Here is a 22,564-nt window from a genome sequence, read left to right on the forward strand (position 1 = left end):
AATCCTTAGACACTCTGCTATGAAACCACTTGTTCAAACCGTAGTGTTCATTCCCCACATACTTCACAGGCTCAGCATCTGTTAAGTTGCAGCTCCTTTCAGTATTCCACATACCAGGAATCTGTCCCAGGAGGAAATTCCTCCAGAGCCGCCCCAAAGTTCATTCTCGTTTAAAAAAAAAAAAAAAAAGAAGAGAGACAATTCAGAGGACGTTGAGTTCCATGCTTGTACACGAGCAGTAGTTCTCTATTCACAAGCCACACGGTACAACATGCTCACGAACGCTGGTCAACCATGACACAGACACACTCCCAAACACGTCACACCAACACACACACACACACACACACACACACACACACCCCCTCACAGGTACTGATAGAAGCGTGAATGCACCACCTGGGAACCGGTGAGTTTATGGGGGTGAGCGGTGGCTGAAAGGCTCAGGCTCTTACTCTGGGGCCCGTCGCCGTTGGACACCTCGGCTGGACGAAGAGGGAGTTCGGATGAGGACGCGGCCCGGAGGCCGTGGGGGGTGGAGCTGCACGGCGCCCCCGGCTGGTCGCACAGGTCCAGGCTGACCTCGGGGTTACTGGTGCGGTGGCGCTCGCGGGCGATCCAGTCCCCGATGGAGAAATCCTGAGAGCTGCATTTGGGCTTCAGCCGGTCCACGGCCGACAGCTCCGAGCGGCAGCCCGAGCCCATCCCCCCCGTCTGCGGCCAGTCGCCCAGAACGGACAGCTCGGCAAAGTCCCTCTGTCCGCCCATGGTGTGTCTGCGTCGGATGTTCTTCTTCTTGCTGCGGCCCTCTGGGAACTGGCTCCTCTGGCTGCCCACGCCGAACATGTCGTCCACCGACGTGCGCAGACGCACCTTCAGCCTGTCGGTGATCTTCAGCTTCAGCCACGCCGGCTCCGACTTGTCCAGCTCGCCCCGGGAGGACGAGCTGAGGCTCCCGGTGGAACGTCCCTTGACGTGGGCCGGCCGGTCGCTGCGCGCGGCGCCGTCCAGCGACGACTCGCTGTCCGTCTTCTGCTGAGCCGCTTTCTTCCTGGACAGCGTGTCGTGCTCGATGAGTCGGTGGGGGGCGAGCGGACGAGGAGCTTCCGGCGGCTCTCGCTGCTCCGCCGCCGCCCCCGGTTTGTTTCCCCACGGTGAACACGGAGATGTCGCTCTCGCTGTCCGTCTCCATGGGCCGTCCCCTCGCTGACCAGCTCGCTGCGCTCGTCGTCCGCGTCGTCGCCCCCCCTGCTCTCGGCCACGGACTGAACCTCGGGGCTGAGGGTGCTGAGCTCCGCCCCGGTCAGGAACGTCATGGAGGAGGTGGTGGAGTAGTCGGAGGTGATGGAGCAGACCTCGGCGCCGGCGTCGGGCCCCAGCGCCGCCGTCCGGCCCCCCCTGGCTCTGGGCACCGAGGCCTGAGAGCTGGTGCTGTTCATCGTACCGAGGTCGGAGACGGTGTCGTCGTAGTTGGAGGGCGGGTCCGACAGCGAGGACTGGAGCGCCACCGGCACGGGGTAGCTGGGGCTCGGGGAGCGGGAGGGATGGAGCTGTGGAGGCAGCGAGGCCGCGGGCGGCGATGGAAACTCCATGTCTGGTTTGTCCAGATTCTCTGAGTGGATCCTGCTCGTCGTCTCCTCTTCCTCCCCCTCCTCCTCCTCCTCCTCCTCCTCCTCCGCCCGGCTGCCCGCCGACCACAGGCGCTGTTGCTGCTTCTCCTCTGGGAGCTCCTTCTTGGGGAACACAGCGTCCAGGTCGTCGTCTGAACTGCTCGGATGAGCTTTGTCCTTGGGCTTCTTACGTTTACGGCTGACGAAGAAGGACGAGCGCAGCATCTCTTTGCTACACTGATCCTTCCCTGACCCCCACAAGCTCTGAGGACACAAACGAAAACGGCATTCAGGACTCATCGGACCAAAGACGGATGCTGTGTCTCCAATCGCATACCTCCGTTAGTACACTGCTTTGTAGTACACTATGCACACTATGTACTTACTCGTGAAGTGTGCAAATTTCGACAGGGTAGTTTGGTCTCAAATTGAAAATGAAACTTACTGCCGATACGCTAGCTGCTCCATTTTGTGAATATTTCCAACACATCAACCTCAGACATCACATCTAAGACGACACACATACTAACACCAAACATACATACGTCAATGCATGAAAATGTGCCGTGGTTTACCAGCTAGCAAGCTAACGTTAGCATTCACAAGGATTCAAGGTGAGATCCCCGTGGTAGTAGAAATACTACTAGTTTAAGTATAGAAGTATGTGGTCTGAGACACAGCTAGAGAGATGGGAAAAGGGACGTTACCTTTGACTTTGACGAGTCACTACATGCTGAATCTGTGAAGAAGAAGAAGAAGAGAACGGTGAGTGGACGTCTCTCGTTCAGTCCACAGGAGAAAGAGAGAGAAGGATTCATCTCATAGCGACATGATGGCAGCTGGATGGAAACACAGGACGGCTCAGAGAGAGAGAGAGAGCGACAGGAGAACCACACCGGGCAGTACATGAGAATGGTGGCGGCCTGGAATGGGGGGGGGTCAGGGGCTCAGAGCCCCCGCAGAAAAAAACAGAGACACACAAAGCAGCTCATGCTGATGTAACGATGGGACGACGGCACATCACGGACAAACACACCGGTCACACAGCGTCTGGGGGCATTCTGGCCCCACTCGAAGGACGGCGGGGGAAAGGAGCTCGCATGGACGGAGCTGAACAGATCAGTGGGGGTGTGAGCGGTCTACGGTTACTGCTCCACACCACGGTTAAAGGAAACACAGTAAAACTCAACACGGACCCAAAGCAGGACGACAAACTGTAGCTGACACCGACACGCAGACTAACGGTTCCCGTAGCGACAGGAACTACGTCTTCACATCCAGACTCACTGCAGCTGGTGTGAACTGGGATGTCAACGCACCACAGATGGGATGAAAACGTATGTCCGTGGACAGGAATGTCATTAGCCCGAGGAATCCCAGAGAAAAATCCAAATATGAACGAAGCTGAATCGGATCTGACGGTAGAAACTCAATTTAGAGTCAAAAGTTCCAGCACGACTCAGCGCTTTATGTCGCAGCAGCGATTCCAAAGATCAGCAGAAATAATAACTGGAGACGTGCTCTGGCTGCAGAAGCTACAGTGGTTGAAGCTCGAGTAACGCTCCGACACCAGCCCTGTGCTCCCTGAAGGGGTGTGTGAGCTGGAGCTGTGTGTGTGTGTGTGTGTGTGTGTGTTGTAAATAATGGCGTCAGACAACAATTCAAAGAAAAAGACAGACGAGACGGCAAAAAACAAGCGCCAATCTGCTACATGGACCTCGTTGGTGAAATGCATGCGCAGCCCTCAGAGAGGTCTTGTCCATCTACTGAATGTGTGCTGCTCCGACCCCCCTCAGACATCATGACACTGACGAGGACCTGAGGTTGACCATACCATGCTACTTGTCCTTGCGATCAGCTTAAGAGACAACGAGAGACAGCAGAAGGGCTTTGAGAGTGAGGACAGCAGCGTCGCTCTGTATCCCCTCCGAGGAGGGTATTGGTTTAAATGTGAGACGTGCACACCACAGGAAAAAATGACAAACATCGACTTCTCTTTCTTTCTTTTTTATCTTTTTTCCTCCTGTCGGCCAATTTTAAAAGAGCTGTGGGTGTCTGCAGACTAGGCAGCTACACTGGGCACAACACTCGTCCTTCTTCCTACAGTCCCAGCTGTCCATCACTGACAAAACAGAGTCCATCAGTGACATCATCGAGTGATAGACGCCGCCCACTTGGCCTGGTCAACATTGGGTAATGTGTGAGTGCTGGAATGGGATAAGGGAGAAAACAACACACTACACACACAAGGGCAGAAGTCAGAAGGGTTAAAACTTCCATTGACTCGTTTCGTTTGTCTGTTCAATTTTCTCTGGGAAAGAACATGCCGGGATTATGTGAGACGAGGAGGAGGGGGAGAAAAGAACCGAAAGAAAAGGAGTCGTCGTCTCAACACAGGTAAAAGCACAGGGAGAGAAAGAAAGAGTGAAATGTAACAGAAAGCAAAGAAAGGAACACAAATAAAACTTGGTCATCTTGGGCAACAAAAAAAAAAAAAAACAACACAACGCAACGAAACGGTCAACGGTAGGCCTGGGCAACAGATGTGTTAAACTCAGTGAACAAACGTCATGTGGCTCACACACAGCCAATAGCATCACACTGATACTGAACGTGTACGAAACTGGTCTGGTTCCATTGATCAACAACGAAAAACAACAGAAATACTGTGGAACGAAGGAAAATATGAGTATTCTACAATGTTTCCTCTGGAATGGACACTGATGAAGAAGATTGTATCTATAAATAGAAATATCTTAACATGTCATATGTCATCGCCCAGGCCTAAACTATACAAAAACACAACTGAATAAAAGCCAAACGTAAATAAATACATTTCAAAAAAGATATTCAGCAATCCTGCACAAAGTACTGTACTTCATTTAGAAAAAAAAGATCAGTGAAAAATATTTCAACAAAAAACATCATGGAAAATAACAAAAGAGGCATGATAGTCTTTGAAAAACGAACAATGTTAAACAAGTCTACAGCACATATGTCACTTTACTGTACTACAAATGAATCATACTGCATGAGGGAGAGAGGACTCCAAGGGAGTTACCTGAGACTTCGCCGGGGACGCTGCCGTTCGCCCGATGTTGGACAGCAGGTGGTCGATATTGGGCACGGGCTGCGACTGCACCGTGCTCTCCTGCTCCGCTGTGGTCTGCGGCCGCATGCCGGGACACGTTCAGGGAAGGAAGAGAGAGCACAGAGGTGATGAGAGCGACGCCAGAGAGCACGTGCACGCAGTCATGACAAATAAACAACAAATAAAGGTCACATACAACCGGATCGTGGTCGCCGTCATCAGCGAAGAACCAGTCGTACTGTTGGATGAGGTTCTCCACTATCTTGCACTGGTCCGGCATGTGGTTGACCATGTCGGTGATGTTGTCCTCGGACGTTCGGACTAGCGTGGGACCAAACATGATGGCCAGGTTGCGAGGTTCCATCTGAACAGGTCATGAACAGGAGAAGTGGTTTCAGGCCAGAAGGTGTCAATGAAGCTGACATGTCCTGGAAAGTCTGACCGCTGCTTCTGTGTCAAATCGATTCTAGTATCTGTGGTGGAGCCTGAACGTGCTCCTCTGCAGACAGGAGCGCTGGACTGTTGGCGTCATGTGACTTGCTCAGCTTTCAGCAGCGTTTTGGTGTTTGCAGAGAAAAGATAATCGCCCCAAAGGTGAACATGATGGCGACATTGTTGTGCGGTAACAAAATCGGCTCAGTGGGATTCATGGCTGGCTGGCAGACAGACAGACAGACAGACAGACAGACAGACAGACAGACAGACAGACAGACAGACAGACAGACAGACAGACAGACAGACAGACACAGCGCCAACGCTCATGAAGGGCGTAGGACGTAGACTGAGCGTTCATTTAACAATGAATGAATCCGTCCTGCTGATCCATCGTACCTTGTTCTTCTCAGAGTTGTCAGAAACCTTCTTCAGGTGAGCACACAGGTATTTGAGCGTTTCAAAGTGGTGGTCTGGTAACTGATGGATCTGAACGACAAGTGTGTCAGGGTCGTGTGCTCTCCTCAACAACACTGGAACAGAGGGGCGGAAGCCGTTCCTCACCAGTCTCCTCAGCTCCTTCAGTCTTTCTACAGAGTCTTCTGTTCTGTTGGCTTCAATGAAGTCGGCGTACTTTTCTGTTGAAAAAACATTTACTTCCATTGAAAAGATTCTCACACACATACACACACCACATATTTCGGTTATGTTTCCTGGGGCTCTCACCGTTTGTAAACAGGGGTTCTGGAAGTTTTCGGAAAAAGGACTTTAGCAGGCTGCTGATGACACTGAGATCCCTCCATTTCTGCAGGGATGGAGCGTTGAGGATTAGGCAAAGGAAAGCGGTAAAGGACATTTCACGCCCTGAGACGGAGCGCGACAGGTGTGAGTCACTCACGTCCTCTTGGATGTCGATGTCAGCCATTCCTTTACTGTTGAGCTCCTCCTGCATGCTGGAAATGGCAGCGTTTTTCCCCGGGACTCTGTAAATGCCTGTGTACTCCAGACCTCGCTCCTCCACCACCTTACAGCACACCTCCACGATCAGTGGAACAAACTGCACAACAGGCAAACACACACACACAGAGGAAAATATTACACCTGACTAATCACTGACAAACACCAGGTTTCATTTTCCATGTGTTACTCCCTATTATTTATTTAGCTGAAACTGAAGAATTGAACAACCAAACTGGACTTTTGGTAAAACAGAATTTTTTTTTCTCTTTAAATGTTGTTGCTCCACGAATCAGTGAAGTGCTGCCTTAAAGGCCCAAACATGCACGGATCGGACTCTGCAGAGGTCCGTGTGGACTCAAAGCGGACATCCCCAAGGCGCGTGCATGCAAACCACAACATTTTGAGACTGCGCACACTCTGCTCGTGTACTGGTGTCAGCGGCCAGGATTGTGGGAAATGGAGGGTTCCACAGAAATGCACAGTGGGATTCGCTCTGCATTGAATCCTGCTGCGGTGATTAGGTTTTTACATTTAAGTGTTTTTCTTCAAACAACAGTGAGTGAGAGTGAGCAGCACTTGTTACCATAGCAACAATAGTTTGCCCCTCAAATTGCCTATCAGATGGTTTCATCTGATAAAAGAAGATGTTACAGAACGCATTTGTGAAGTACTACTGTTTTTATTCATATATAGGACAGCCAGATACAATCTTTCTAGCAGATTCAATTTCTTAATTCACGACAGACTTATCGACTTATCGTACCCTAACGACCGCCACAGAATTCATGTCAAGACAAACTCACCCTGTTCATCTGTGCAGGTGGACATTCATCAAGTCTCACTCCAAACGTGATCCCAGCTGGGGTCTTCTTTTCAAAGGGCTTCCTCATTATACCCGCGATGCCAATTTTCCAAGCAGCTCTGTCCCTTGGTGGGCTGGAGTCCTCTGACAGGGAGAGAAAAGGTTACTTCCATCCAGTTGGGCCTCTGGGAGTGGAAAAGGTGAACTCACCTCTCAGCCCCCTTCGGTCGTCTGTTTTAGGTGAATTGGGGTTGTGGGCTTTGCCGTCTGCTTTACCTCCATGAAGGCTTGTTTGATGCTGAGCGGCTGCCGGGAGGCTTTGGGGGAAGGTTCAGACCTGCTGCTGGGAGCACTGATCAGAACACAACAGGCACAGTTTGAATTAAAAATAAAACATAGCTGGAGTCCTGGTTGAGTGCAACGGTCGGAGGTTCTTCATACCTCATCATGTTGTATTCTCTGATCTTTCGGCTGATCAAGTCCTGACTTGTTACAGCAGAATTCTGAAATGACATCAGATGCAGTCAGGAACGTCTCAACACTTTTAGAGCGATTTCTTTCACAGGTGAGGGGCAGCTTGGACAACCAGAGCCACATGTATGGAGATGATGGAGGTGCTTCCCCACCCACAGACTCTGTCCATGGCTCTGAACCCGCCTGCTTCAGACAGACACCTGTGACTGGTCCAAACGGATTCTGTTCACAGTCAACGAAACAACGGTTCACGTGCAGACGGACCAAATCCATGTTGGCAAGCGTGTGCGTCTGGGTCAGCTTCCACCCAACAGCATTACGTTGAGCAGGGACTGATGAGACGTCAGCTCAGATACGTAAATCATGGGACTGACCCTACCCTCTCTGGAGGACGTCTTCAGGACACGCTGCCTCAGCAGTCTTGTTACTTGTCACTGCTGCCCCCTGGAGGGGGCTACAGAGAACTTAAAGCTCTACAGCCATAAGCGAACAAACATAAATGACAACAAAGGCTTTGCTGATTCCAGATATTAATTATAATTGTATGCTGATATAAACGTATTTTTCTTGGGATGTTTGTGAACGTGTGTGTTTGTTTCCCGCTGCAATCGTCCTCCTGAGATGTGTATGACTGTCGTCCCTGAACATCCTTGAATTAACTAATAATAAACTGATAGATTTCAAATGTGTCCGCATTTGGATGTTGACTAACACGTTTTCCTTTTACCAAATTCCCAGCAGATGTGATGAATGAAGAGATCTCTGATCCCCTCTCAGCTTTCACAGAAGTCTCCTGTGCTTTTAATTCTGGCCTGTGGTGGCCATTGATTCGATAAAGCTGGTAATCCTCTCCATCTAACACGCACTATTTACTGACTTCCATTCAAACTACAAGCGGCATTCTGTGATGTAACATCACCTGATTGAATACCGGCAGTCACTGTCAGAGGTTCAGATGAACTCACCTCTTCGTCTAAGTTACTGTTCTCCTGAATGACTCGGATCCAGGTCAGCATGTCGTCCCTCCCCTCTGCCTGGAACAAGTACTCGCAATCGGAGGTGGTCAGTCGGAGCACATTCTTGCGTCGGGTGTCGCTGTAGGAGATGTCAATCAGACAGGCCTTGATGCTGATTCGCAGAGGGTCCTCGTCCGACTGTGAGGACACATGGGACAGCGCGTCCTTCCTGTCTTTGTAGAGCGTCAGCGTGTGACCTTGTAGGACCGCATACATGTGCTTCCATTTCATCGCTCCACTAGCACGCTGCACAGGCAGATCAAACAGAAAACGAGCATTACACACCCGCACGAGTTAGCAACATCCAAGACTGACAAAACACAACTCTACCTTGTTTTTATCTGTGCTAAGTTGCCTGAAGTTGAGCAACCCTTCTTTGGAAGAATCTGCAAAGATGTCTGAGGAGGAGTCCCGTCGAGAACCAGAGTCCCCAGAAGACTTATGTCCATCCAGCGACTGAAAGTGTAGATACGTGTTCCAGCAATCAAACTTGATTTATATACTCACTTTCATACAGTATAATGCAACACAATGTTTCCAAAAATTAAAAAATGGAATGAATAAAATAGATAAAATAAAACAAAATAAAGTATAGACAATCAAACAAAATTGATCTAAAAAGGCAATTTAATAAGGAACTTATAACTTATTACTTATAAACTTATAACTGGCAAAGGTTGACCACTAAATGAAAAAAAATGAATAAATAAATAAAATGAATATTGAGCAATAAATGATAAAACTAATTTCAACAAGATGAAACATTATTCATATAATAATAATATCTCACATTAGGGAACTACAATTTTAAAAGGGAAACAGCCTGTAAAATATAGTTAAAACTACTTAACCTGTTGAAATCAGGCTGCTCTAAAAAGATGAAAAAAATTACATGTTAAAACAGACTAAAATATGTAAATAACAAATCAACATGTGAACCTCCAAAAAGGTAGGTTGAATTTATAGCAACAGTCTTTGCTGCTGTCAGGTCCTCAGGCAGGCGCTTCCATAGGTGTGGTCCATTGGAATAACAAGTTAGTACTATGCGTATTCAGTGGTAGAGAACCAAAGATAAACTGACTGACAGCAGAGTCAAGAAGCACCTCACACACACCACTCACCTTCCTCAGACCCCTGATGCTGGGCATATGCCGACTGGACGATCGACTGGAAGGTAATAAAGGTGGCAGATTGATAATCCAACAAACACAAACGAGGCAAACAAGAAAGGACAGACCAACGGTGTACACATACCCTCTCCCCTCCTCCTGGTAGTTATCCAGACCCTCATCGTAGGACTTGGACCTCTCCGTTTGGCTGGCTGATTCAGACTCGAGCAACGCACTTCTCAGGGACTCTAGACGGTTTTACATTTACACACCAACAGATCATCACCAAGGATGATTTGGGTTTCACAAAGCGAGCCTGACTCTACTCAAAAACGTCTCTTTTTGTCATGTCCAAAGGGACGTATTTTGTTTACCTTGGTCATGTGACAGCTGCCGGCGAATGGAGGACAAGGTGAGCCAGGGCTGGAGGGGCCCGTGGTGATTGACGGTGCAACAGATATCACGGCGGATGGTGGAATGGGAACGGCTTCCCGGTCGACACTGGGGCTGACGGGCTCATCTACGAAGACAAGAACAGTCAGAGTGAGTGTGTGTGGAGGACAGGCCACCGTTACCTTGTTACTGCAGTAGAGCACTCTAGTGATAAATTGACTGTGGGCCCATATTTTCCCACCAAATTTGTGTCTCAAACTGGCAAAATATGAAGTTCCACGGCGGGCACAGAAGGGCTCCGGTGGAAATTGCATTCCCTGTGAATGGCACAGAGACAGAGAAACTACACGAGTATAGAACGGCAGTGAAATGGAACAGACACAAACGATCTGAGGTGGTCAGTGGCCCACATCACATCAGCAGTTGGCACTGTTAGCACACTGGTATGATGAACAGGAACGGACCCACGTTGAAGAATACTGGGAAAAAGGGAAATAATGTCCATGTTTATGTATGTACAGGGTGGAGATTTAGGATCCAATCCCAGTTCGAATAAAAGAAGCATCCACTTGTGATTCCATTTATTTCAGGTGTGAACGAGGCCTGAGACAGAGGAAGTCCCTGACTCGTGAGCTCTTCAAACCAAAAAGTACAAAGCTGCTCTTTGCGGCCAAGGGCCTTTGGAGCTAAATTTAAACCAACTGTCCTAGTTCCAGTATGTAACCAACTTTCAAAGGGGGTAGACGTCTCAATAATAACTGTCAGAGGTTTTTATAGTGAAACTTCACTGTTGATAATGGGGAACAACTTTCCAACAACGTTCCATTCTTAAAGTGGTTCAGTTCTGGAAAATTCATTATCACGACTACTTAACACACTTTTCATTGACTCTTGGTACCTGAATCTTGGAACCTGACATCTTCAATATCATACGTGATCCACTGCAGCAGAGCGGTTATGACGCTATGACCACGTGCACGGGTTCCTGACGTCCGTGGTTAGTCAGAGCACTGACCTCCACAGCTTAGCAGAAAGGATGTGAACTTCATCACAGTGCACTAGTGTTCCTGCTGCACTGTTTGTAAAGCCACATCTGATCATCAACAAAACTCAGACTCAGACTGGATTCAAGGCTCGGTCTTTTGATTAGCTACCTCTACCATGTGCCTGAGGTCTTTGAGCCTGGACAGGACGTTTCTTCTCAGGAAGATCTGCTGACGTGAATGTTGGTTTTCTATTACAATCGTTCATTTGTCTCATGAGATGAGATGTTGTGAATTGGTGCCACATAAATAAAATCTGACTTCTGTTATTATACATGTTGTAAATATGCTTGGACATTGTGTTGTTTTGTTTTCCTTTCCATGCTGTGAGCACTATAGGTGGACAGCCTGGTGTAGTAACAGCACAGGATTCACAGTCAGCCATTACAGCCATAATGACAGCAGACAGGACCACTGTCCATTTCCTCTGCATGCTTCTGACACTTGGCTAGTCAAAGAAGATTCAGGAATTCAGCATGAAAAACAATACTGCTTCAGCTTCACGAGGCACATCCTCCACGAAACATCACATGCATACGGCCGGGGAGATCCAAACCGACGGGACTGCTTCCGAAAAAGTGAGAGTGCTGCTCCCCATGTTCACAGAAAAAATGTGTGATGGTAGAACTTCTCTGCACAGTCAGGACACTGTTGGTCTTAGACAGGACACCTGTCCCACAACAACGCTGTGGCCGTATTATCACTGGCTGCTTTATGTGCACGCTGCCTGCTGGGGCCACTGAACAACCATTGTCAGGAGAACACTGTTGGACCCTCACAACACAGCCCCGAACTTCAAAGTGAAAGTGTCGGCTGTTCTCACATTTACAGAGCTGTGCATGTGCTCCTGAGAAAAGATCGACTGATACTGTATATGTAGACGGTGATAAATACGTCTGTAATGACCTTTGGGGGGGTGAAATTGTTACATGTTGACACAAATCATCGCCTGAAACAAATGCAGGACAAAGTGAAAAGGAACACATTTAACTGACATCAACAATTCTCCTGTGGGTCAAACCTGAAACGTCACTGCTTGTGACCTACTTCTGTAGCCTACCTGCAAAGAACAAATTGTCTCTAGAAGTTCTTCCAAAACACAAGGCTGACAAGAGACTTAGAGGCATGGAAATGATGCTGACTTGGTTTTTCAATTCCAAAAGCAAAGCTGTCCCAGTTTTTATGAAGAGAATTTCTTCGACAAACCAGCTGAGCACTGTACAATGGGACTAGTAACACAGCGCTCGCAGCACAGTAACACATCGACACATTTTTGTTGTTGGAAATACGTGATACTACAGAGGGACTGACAGGCAGCGGATGTATAGACATACAGCATACACATGAGGGGAAACACACCCGAGGGATGCACACATGCAAGCACAGGTGTGTTATACTCACATAACAGACACACGGATTTAAGGAAAGAAAAAAAAAAAACAGGATTTCAAAAGCATTAAACATCTGAACTGTCCATGTGGGCTGACTGTAGTAGATACTTGCAACAAGACTGAATAAAAACCTGTGAATGAAAACTTGCTGTCCATAGGCCAGCAAACACTTTTTTAGTGACTGATTACAGAGCTAGTATCTGAGATGATGCCCAAGGAAACAAGGCATATCCAAGAAGACGTTGTTTCAAGAGGATAGACACAAATAATCGCAACTGGCTTGAGCAGTTATTGGATCCAACTGTACACACCGAACAGTGACTATGGAATTTTGTCTGCACACTAAACAGACTGTGTTTTACATCTCTTTTCACTGAATTCCGTCTACAGTGGAATCTCTCCAGTTGGATTTGCTGGTCTGCTACTACTATCGCCATGACAACATTGATTCAGGCTGTTTACAGCTGATTTTTCTCTTACCGATGAATGGAATCAAATCCAAAGACTCATCTAGGTTGCTGGAGCAGGAGGTGTGGCGTTGTTCCCCAAGGCGACGTATATGCATCTCTCGGCGTGCATCATTGGGAAGCCAGCATGCCACCACGTCGGCTGTGGAATCTCCTGCATCATCATTGACTGCCAGGATGTAGGAAGGGTGACGCAGTGGGCTGGGATTCTTTCCAGAGGGGGGCTTCTCCCTTAGAATGACCCCAGTCTCTGTGGGACACTGTCCATTCACCTGGCTCTTGTCTTGGCTCTGGTCTTGATGGGGCGGTTTGAGGATGCTAGGTCTCTGAGGCATCTGTTTTGCGGCAGAACATGAAGATGACCTGTGTGCTACCAAGGCTGCCTCCCCTGCCAGCCTCAAAGGGTTGTAATGTTTCAGCTCGCAATCTGCTCTGGCCCTGCTGGGTGGCATGGCCTGCATGGTTACCTTTGACTACCGCTCTTTGGTCAACAAGAGAGGTTTCAGCACTTGTCCTCTTCCCAAAATGTGAGGGTCTGTCTGAGAGCATGGGTGAGGAGGGCGGTCTGGAGAGAATCTGGTCCTTTGCTGTAGAGAGGAGGATTGGGTAGCCCCCTCAGTCCACCGCTGTATCCAGTGGAAGGTGTGTAGAGCAGGGCCTGTCGTGGGATAGACTGTCTGCTGGGCCGCGTACCGTGATCTGTTCTTCCATAACCCCCTCTCCTCTCCATGGGCTGAGCCAGCTCTGCTGGGTCAACATAGTCCGTGGAGTGTGCCCGGGCTTTGTGGATAAGGCCATCTTGGGACACGCTTCGAGGTGGCCAGTTCCTGGCATGGCTCAACCTCTCTGAGTTGCTCATGCGGTCCTGGGAGGCACTGCGTGGGGCAATTTGAAAGTGTGGCGGGGGGTCCATGGTAAGACCGCTCATGGGAAGTACTCCTCCGTCGTATACCTTTAGGTAAGTCCCCCCAGGGAATGTGATGAGGAGCTCCAATGTAGTTTGGCTCGCAGCTCGCAGACTATCCAGCCTCTCTTGGATCGTCCGACTCCCATGGAATGGATTCCTTTGTTGTCTATATAATCCCTATACGTTTGATAATTGCGCCAATCGATATTTTGATGGTCGGCTGGATAATGAGGTGCCGGATTTCGGAAATGAACCATTCCTGGTTCACCGGGATAGACATCAGCCTTGCGAGGGCGAGGATACTGAGCTAATGACCCCGGCCTTCCCCTTATGAAGGCAGGATCCATGTAATCCACTCTGTGAGCTGGACCCATGCGACCCAAGGGGGCTGCATCAGGAGGAACCACCACCGTCCTCACAGCATCGTTGCGCATGCACACTGCCATTTGGCTTTTTGGATATGACTGGGGAGGAGGGGATGGGGGGCACTGTGATCTCCTTGCGGTATCGTGGTCCGGAGCTGGTGCTGGCACTCTGCATCCCTGCCCCGTTGAGTCGGTTGCCTGGGCCATGCCCGTGGGCTTACAGTCTACTCTGGGGGTAGCATGCAGGGGGTGGGACTGGAATGTGACAAGCATTTCCACTGTAGCTGCTGTGGCCACGGATGTAGGCATCCTGGGAGTACGCCTGGGGAAAGTGAAACAAAGTAGTGTCACAACAGGTACAATGCAAACAGGACTTGAACAAGTGTGTGCAACATACAACAGCGTGTAACTAGATGCTTTAAGCCAAGTCGAGCGTGATATTACAAATCCCAGCTGGATGCAAGTGTGTGGGAAGTGCATGTTGCAGAATGAGGTGAGCGGAGGCGTTAGCAGTTCAGGAGTGTCAGTGGTCTTCATCTGCTCCTTATTCTAGAGTTCACACGGTAATATTCACTATTCTATGACAGAATGCCATCACCACAGACCAGTGGTGGAACATGATGATCTTAAGATGACATTTCAGACAAGACTCTTCTTGTATAGCAATGAAAATGCCATGTTTGTGGGGTTTTTTTTGTAACAATACTCAATACTTTGCCTGTACAGTGACTTCTTCGTGAGTGTGAAACAATCCATACAAAGGTTACGAACCGCAATCAGCCAGGAACATTCGACATAGCTGAAAACAGAAGTGTATGGACACAGGTATTGACTGAGAAGCAGTGCATCAATGTACCACCCTCAGACTGACAGACAGTGACCTCAGACAGACAGGAGGTTCCCAGCTCACATTGTGAGAGGGCTATGTTTAGCTGCATGATTATCCCCCGAGGTTCAGACACTGATACTATTCCACCCTGGATATTAATGAAAACTTTTTAATAAATACACAGTTAAAGCCATGAATTATTTAGTTGTGGTTTTAATGTGCCTCCATCATAACATCCTGTATAAGCAACAAGGTATCAGGATTGTAGTCCAGCTGCTGTCGAATTACAGTCTTACATTTCTGTTTGCCACAGCAATAAACATCCCTTTGTTAACATGAGCATGCAACAGAGTTCATGGGGTCACATGCCTTTATTTCATCCATCGTCCATCAGAGGACGAGGAAGGGATGAGGATTCACTGAGATGCCAGCTGGATGCCAGCTTTAGAACACTAACAGGTACCGCAAGCACAATGCATTCCTGCCATACACACATCTGAATCACAAGCACGGAGCTGTCTGACGAGGAGTCTCTCCAGCGTTTAAGCAGCAAAATCGTTCAAGTTGAAGACCGCATCCTGTGAAAAGGACTATGACATGCACGAGATACGAAACATAAGAGAACAAGCACAACATGTCAGTGTCACATAGCTACCTACTCAGCTGTTTGCTTACCCGATGAGTAGGTTCCAGGAAAAAAGGCTGGCGTGTGCAGCGTGGTGAGAATGACAGCATTGAGAAATTAAGAGACAGGGTAGAAGGAGGGAAAAAAGGAAAAGAAACAGATGCCGGCAGAGAATACTGCACAGATTTGAAAAAGACACAGCATGAAACAGCCAGTAGTTCACAGCGTGAACTTCACATGCTAAATATTCCAGAGCTGCAGCAGAAGGAGGGAGAGGTGGACATGCAGCTGAGGGTTGCCACGTTACGACCTGCTTGTGCCAGCCTGTCCTGGGTGAGGTGGCAGGAGCCGAGGCTCGCTTCTCATTCTGTTGTTACGCCTCCATGGTTCTATCCATCTTTAGCCAGAACGTTATGCTGACTGAACGAGGTGCCTCCAGTCTACATCTCCCTCCCTCCCTCCCTCCCTCCCTGCTCTCGTGCTCACATGACAGAAGCAGCAGCTGCTGATTATACATTCAGCTCTGGTGTTACACCCCTCCCACCCCCCCCCGCCCTTCTCTCTCCCTTAGCATCAACCTGTTCCAAACACAGAGCAGTCAGCTGATTTCATCCACTGGGTCTCTGCTCAGCGTTCACACTGTCTGCCACTGGTTTTCCCTCCTCCGTATTTCCTCTTCTATCCTGGCATACAGCTCCCTCCCATTTCTTCCCCTCCCTGCATGTCGACTCTCTCCATCTCTTTGCTAAGCAACTGCTGCTTGTCTCTAAGCAGTTAGTGTGTGCTGCCTCCTACAGCGTCATGGCATCCTTACTAGCTGTGATCTTATGGATAGCCCGCGTTGTCTGCCAGCCGACACTGACATTTCATTTTACGTGGTTGCTGGCCATTTCATGTGTAACACTGTGAGCAGTGGCATGAAAAACGTGCATGGTCCAGCAGAGTGTGAGGTAAGACAGAGGGAGGGCCTGACTGATTATGATGATCTAATAATAGGTTGCAAAAAAGGTAAAAGGTCCACACATCAATGAATAATAATCACATGTTGAATCTAAATCATAAGCAGCGATGAACACCAAATTATATGCATTTTCTATGTGTTGTCTGGATACCATATAGCTATTAAATGGTGAATTATTGCTGAAAGCTTTAAGTAATCAAATTGATGACAATAAAGCAGTCTGGAAGCTAACAGCCAAACATAAAGAGACAGAATAATCCACTGGGAAAGGACTGCGCAGCAGCATCGTTCCTACAGCTATGGAGCCGCCGAGTGCTCTGAATGAAGCACATACACACTGACTGCTGCAGCATGCCAGAAATGTTTCAGTCATCATCTGCAATTTCATTTAAACAACACAGAACTGGCACAGCAAGGTTACACTGGGACAAAGACTAAATGGATCAGACACCAATTACAGAGACTAAAGCCTGATTTACACTCCTGGGGGGGGGGGCTGACAGCCTTCATCGTAGCCTATGCTAGTGTCCTTTGCTGCTGTGTGTGTGTGTGTGTTTATACTTCAGTGCTGCTCTGTACTGAATGTCCTTCTTTTGTCAACATATTTAGACACATGGCAAAAAGTGAAGCAGCAATTAGCCACAGCCTAGCTTAGCAACATCAGCCACCAGCCCCAGGCCCAAGTTGTAATCACGGGATGCCGGCAAGTTTCTTCTGTTGACATTTTGTGCGGAAAGTGCTGGAATTTGGTATTTGAAGGAGAAAAACTGATGTTCATCAGCTGAGACGTAAATAAAGATCGAGACGTTTCTGTCAACATTATCTTTGATGCAGCAATGATGTCCACTCTTGGAATTCTGAGTTAGATCCGGATCTGATGCCATGAAACCTCCATCAGGTTTGTCCTCTCAGTTTTACGACGACTGTGTAGACTTTTATGACATGATGTCTATCTTAATGAACGTGTGAAAATCCAACCTGCAGTTTATGTTAATGTGGTCACAGACAACCCAAATCAGAAATGGAAATATCAGAGCTGTTGAATTGTTTTTAAGGGAGAATAAATGTCATTTCTCAGAGTTTACAGAGGTTTAAGTGCCTCTCCAAAAATCATCCAAACAGTTCTAACACCAATAAGCACATGGCAGAAGAAGAACGTCAACTTCCAAGTGTGAGTCAGGAACTCCACCACACAAGTTTCACACGAACCAAAGTACTCTGAACAACACAAGTGGACAACAACTTGTCTGTCTGTCTGTGTGTCTGCTAGTTAATCTGCTACGAGTCTCACAGGCTGGAGACGAGGTGAAGCCAGATTCTCAGGGAACATTTCTGCTGTTTATTACAACAATTTACAACTTCATCTGCACAAACGTCATTTTATACACTGTGTATGTTATATATGTGTGTTGTTCTCCATCTTCCAATTTCTACACGAGTATCTGAGGAAGTACCCGGTTAACTACTGCATATAGGCCATTTCAGGAACTTATTTACAGCACGGAAAGCTGTTCTGGCCTGATTAGGAGTCCTAGATAGAAATGTCTGATGGGATAGGTGGGTCGCCTCTATTGCATGACTGTTGTCCCAAACTGGTTCAAAGCAGGAGAGCAGATTTTGTGTGTGTGTGTAACGTACCAATTGCAGTATATCCTCGTCTTTAGGCATCACACAAAGTTCAAGAAAGTCCCCACTGTGGGGATAAGAAGACACATTTAAGGAAGGGAAATACACAAACAGACCAAAAAAAAAAGGTTTGAATTTCCAGTACATCTCACCTGTCCTGGATCAAAGATATGACCTCACAGTAGGCTTTGCCAATGATGCTTGCTCCATTTACCTTCACGATGCGGTCACCTGAAACAACGTTATATAGAAAAAAAGAGATCAAATCCACAACATAATAGAGACTGATGGTCTGTGTATCAACTGAGGTATCTGCTGGTTAACAAGGACACAAGAACACACAAAGGTGAATATGTGCACCTTGATGTCACACATCAAGATGTGTTGATGTTAGCACACACACTGCTCTAAAACGGAGCGATGGATGTGAGAGGATGCTGATCATCACCTGTACAGAGCCCAGCTCCATGTGCAGGTCCACCTTCCTTGACTTGCTTCACAAATATGGTGTCCATGGGCTCCAGTCTACCCCGCTGTCTCCCTGATAACCAAGAGCAGAGTGTGTATGTGTGCATCATTACACAACACTGTACAATGCAATGGAAAAGTGTTTCTCTTGTCAACAGAATGGGACATAATATACAATAATGTTTGTGTACTTCTGAAGAAAGAGGAATCCCTGAAGGGAAACTGTGCATCTGCGCTTTGACCACAGGTGAACACATGAACAGCCAGTGTCTGGTGTCTGCGACTCCGTCCATGTGGACTCCTGCACTCCAATATTCCAACTTTTGAAGGGAGCAGGGTGGATCCTTCCACACAAACCGTTTCTAAGGCGCCAACACCGTCTTATTCCTTTTCTCCTGATGCTTTATTCCATTCCACCTCGCCTCACACAAACTCCTCTGACAGCCGGCTCAGAGGGGCCGCAGTGGGGGGGGGGACAGGGACATGGATGTTCTCTTGGCTTGGCCTGCACAGCTGAACGAGGTGAAACAGTGGACACGTTCTTGCTGTTGATGCGTTCCCTTGTCCAGCAGAGTCTGCATTCAGGTACAACTCTCCATCTCGTACTTTCTTTCACATGTGGCTTTGCTTTTAAACAATGGTTTTATATTTTGGTATATGTGGTATTATGGTATGTCATATCATTTATATTAATTATAAATTAGTTTTTGTATTATTTCTTTGATTTTGGGGTCTTTTAGCTATTTGTACTGGAATGTTATATATTTTGTCTGCTATAAATTCCACACCCTTTTGTTTAACATGTCTGTATGACAATAGACCTTGAATCTTAAGGAAAAGTGTCAAAAAAACCCTGTTAAATACTGGACTAGACAGGCCAGTAGAAATGAGGAAATCTTGATCTTGTACTTCTGTCACAGGACACATACTGGAGCTGAGTCGCTGACTGAACACTCACTATGCAATAAACCTCACTGCCTTGCATGTTGAAATGTCCATACTGCTGCTAAATATGAACCTCTGAGGAAAAAACATGTCAGTAGACAAACTAAAACATGAACGACGACACACTCCTGCCAGTGAGTAACAGGACCAATCAGTGCATTGTTGCGTACGCACAAGAATAAGGAAATGGATGTGTCACAAGATTCAGACCAACGTGAGGCAACATTACAGCAGCAGGAATGTCAGAACGAAACAAAACATCACAAACAGTTTGCAATAGAGAGTTGATTAGGGTGGGTGGCCATCAAATGAGATATTATGAGGGTTTGAGATGCTGGATTAAAGCTTAAGTGAGGAAAACCTGTTTGCTCATGCTGCTCCTGTCTCCTAGCAGCTGCAGAAAAAAGGAGAGTGAGAGAGGATTGCAAGAGGGAAAAAAAAGAGTGAGAGAAGGTAGAGTGACAGTGTGCTTAGCTGCACAGCTCCCACTCATTCCTTACAAACAGAGAAATAGCTCTAGGCTTGGCCCAAGAGCGGCTCAGAACCTCAGCCAGTCGCTCTGGTTGTGAGTCAGCGCACGCTGGAACACAATCTACAGCGGCACCAAGGAGCCACTGCAAGAACCGCAGTCACAGTGACAAGAATACAGGCAGGTAGAACAATAATCCTCACATGAGCACGGCATTCACAAGACGTCTAATCTTCCTCGTGACACATCCTGAGCCGTCAGCTCATCCTGGTGTGGGTTTCTGACAGAAACGAGACTAATGGCAGCAGGTGACTTTGATTCTTCAAATGGCGGATGAAGGCTCTGAGGAAGTCATCTCGAAAAACTAAACTCATGACCACATTTTCCCACATTCACATTAGATTACTCATGCAGAACCACATCTTGGGATTCATATTATGTAACACTGCAACTGGACTGCCATATACTGTAAATAAAGCATTGAGATTCGCCCTCTGCTGGATTACTAGGGAACTGCATCACTTTTTTTTTTTTAACATGAAGCGTTTGTATGAGAACCACTACTGACATTTAAATGTAATGTTCGTATTTGACAATATTTGTCATATTTCATATTTGTCAATCTGGACAGTGGTTACAATCATGTATTTAGTATATGAATGTCTCCATTTTACGAGCACTCCAAGATTTACAAAGAATGTTTATAGGCTACACCAATTCATCTAATGTATCAAGTTCATTTTGACAAGTGTACATATTTGGATTATTATATAGTTGTGAGATCAGAGACCAAAACCTGGATTTGAATGAATAAAGTGATGAAATCATGACTACATTTGGCTGAAAACACACTCAGTCAATGTAAAGTGAATACGCTCACTGGTGAATAAACACTAAAGTTGTGCAAACGTGGCTGTCAGTAGGGTTTCCTGTAAATGTCTCATCAATAACAGTAAGAACGCCAAATGATACCAACTACGACAGCAAAAGGAGAAGTGGGGAGATGACAAGGCCATTTTAGTGCAGCCAAACTTGACCCCGGAGTGAAAACAGAGCAGCCTTGTCTTCAGTCAAAGAATTAATGGTGGTGTCTCACTGTGACGGGACCAGAACAGCTCACTTCCATGTCTGGTGCAAAGTCTTTATTCACCGTCTGTTACAGCATTAACTACTATACATTATAGGACTAGAGAGCGCCTGGTGTCATCTGGTTTTGGATTCATATATTTCTTTTCCCTAGAAATAAAGGCTGCAATATAAGTCAAATTAAGTAATACTAATATTCTAGACTTGGATAACTCAACTGATGAATGTTACTTCCTTGTTAGATCAGAAGATATTTTCTGGAAATCAAGTGGAAATTACTTGTTAAAAAAAACAGAACACACCAGAATACCAAACAAAATTGTCAACATGATGTTCCTACTGGGTATTGTACTAACAGGTTCTGTAGGTGTCCTTATCCGTAACAACCTCACAACTGGAATGATGCAAATGGAAGGACACCTCCCAAATTATGGAGGACACCTCCCAAATTATATTGTTTTTGTTTCCCTTATACGGTTCAGCTCTAACAATGAGGTAAACTAATGAAAATGGATGAGATGTTTGTTCCACAAAGTGACTTTGCAATTCAAAGAAAAAGCAACGAAGTACAAATGTACGTCATGGGTTGAACGTGAGGCTGGGTACCACATGAGGATAGAAAAACAGGGTCAAACACAAATGATCCAGTAAAATAGAGGCCATCGCTTTTTCGACAGGCTTTCTATGGTCGTGGGGGTGGGGCGGCAATAACAAACAAAAAACAATATGAAGAGGAGGGTCGGTGCAGGACAGAAACAGGTGTGCTGACCAAACCTTTCATGGCTCCACAAAGGTCAGTGACCACCAGAGCCACATTGTTTTCCACCCATAAGGAGGCCAAACAGAGGCGCAGAGTGGACGATCAAGAGTCATTAAAAGTCAGCGGCACAGCTCTGACTCAGCAGTGCTGGAAAGTCGGCAGGAAGAGGATCACCTGGATGTTTCTGCTTACCTCTAGGGCCATGGTCTTCCTCCTGTGGAAACACAAGCAAGAAGGGCTTAGTGGGCTCGCATAGAGACATTTTGTTGATTGCTCTGATCAAAACATTATTTCTTTCCTATACAATGCTGATATGTACCGGGAAGCAGTGCACGGTCCGGACTCCGGTGGGTACACGATGAAGTGTCGAAGCGTGAAGCCGAACCCGTGAGATGTCCGGCGCAAGTGCACGGTTTTAGGTCTCGGCCAGGAGAAGGGCTCCTCGTCTCTCTGCTCCGGTGTCTCCACTCTGCAAAGTCATTCTGTACAAAGTAGAAAATAGTTGAACTGGGTTAATGAAAGCAAAGATAGTTGGAAAAATAAGGACAGAATTCAAAACCACTGGTCTCCATCGAAGAAGCTGGTTCACAGTCATTTCTGCGCAATGCAGCTGGTTCTCAAAACCCACTTTCAGCTAACATGTTAAAATGCACTTTGACTAAGAAGAATGGTCACTTGGAAACATTCCTAGGGTGTACAGTCTGGCCCTGAGTCTCATTTTCACAGCTGGAGAGG

General features: G+C 47.2%; 1 protein-coding gene across 1 annotated transcript; it reads right to left on the reverse strand.

Annotated features, from left to right (window-relative positions):
• Positions 1 to 366: 366 nt before the first annotated feature.
• Positions 367 to 22,270, reverse strand: LOC144739363 (rho GTPase-activating protein 21-like). Its single transcript, XM_078622323.1, is given in 32 exon segments — positions 367 to 1,102; positions 1,104 to 1,201; positions 1,203 to 1,872; positions 2,313 to 2,357; positions 4,679 to 4,776; positions 4,898 to 5,065; positions 5,533 to 5,622; positions 5,698 to 5,771; positions 5,860 to 5,938; positions 6,032 to 6,190; positions 6,897 to 7,039; positions 7,106 to 7,183; positions 7,186 to 7,247; positions 7,337 to 7,398; positions 8,335 to 8,631; positions 8,716 to 8,841; positions 9,507 to 9,552; positions 9,640 to 9,742; positions 9,869 to 9,898; positions 9,901 to 10,014; positions 12,802 to 13,156; positions 13,158 to 13,352; positions 13,354 to 13,680; positions 13,682 to 13,782; positions 13,785 to 13,836; positions 13,839 to 14,294; positions 14,296 to 14,382; positions 18,114 to 18,168; positions 18,254 to 18,332; positions 18,550 to 18,642; positions 22,022 to 22,040; positions 22,139 to 22,270. Coding segments are annotated over 30 exon segments (5,052 nt in total). The 5' UTR covers positions 18,617 to 18,642; positions 22,022 to 22,040; positions 22,139 to 22,270.
• Between the last annotated feature and the right edge of the window lie 294 nt (positions 22,271 to 22,564).

The sequence above is a fragment of the Lampetra planeri genome, unplaced genomic scaffold (assembly GCF_965212315.1).
Source record: "Lampetra planeri unplaced genomic scaffold, kcLamPlan1.2.h2 scaffold_1445, whole genome shotgun sequence".
Taxonomy (NCBI): domain Eukaryota; kingdom Metazoa; phylum Chordata; class Hyperoartia; order Petromyzontiformes; family Petromyzontidae; genus Lampetra; species Lampetra planeri.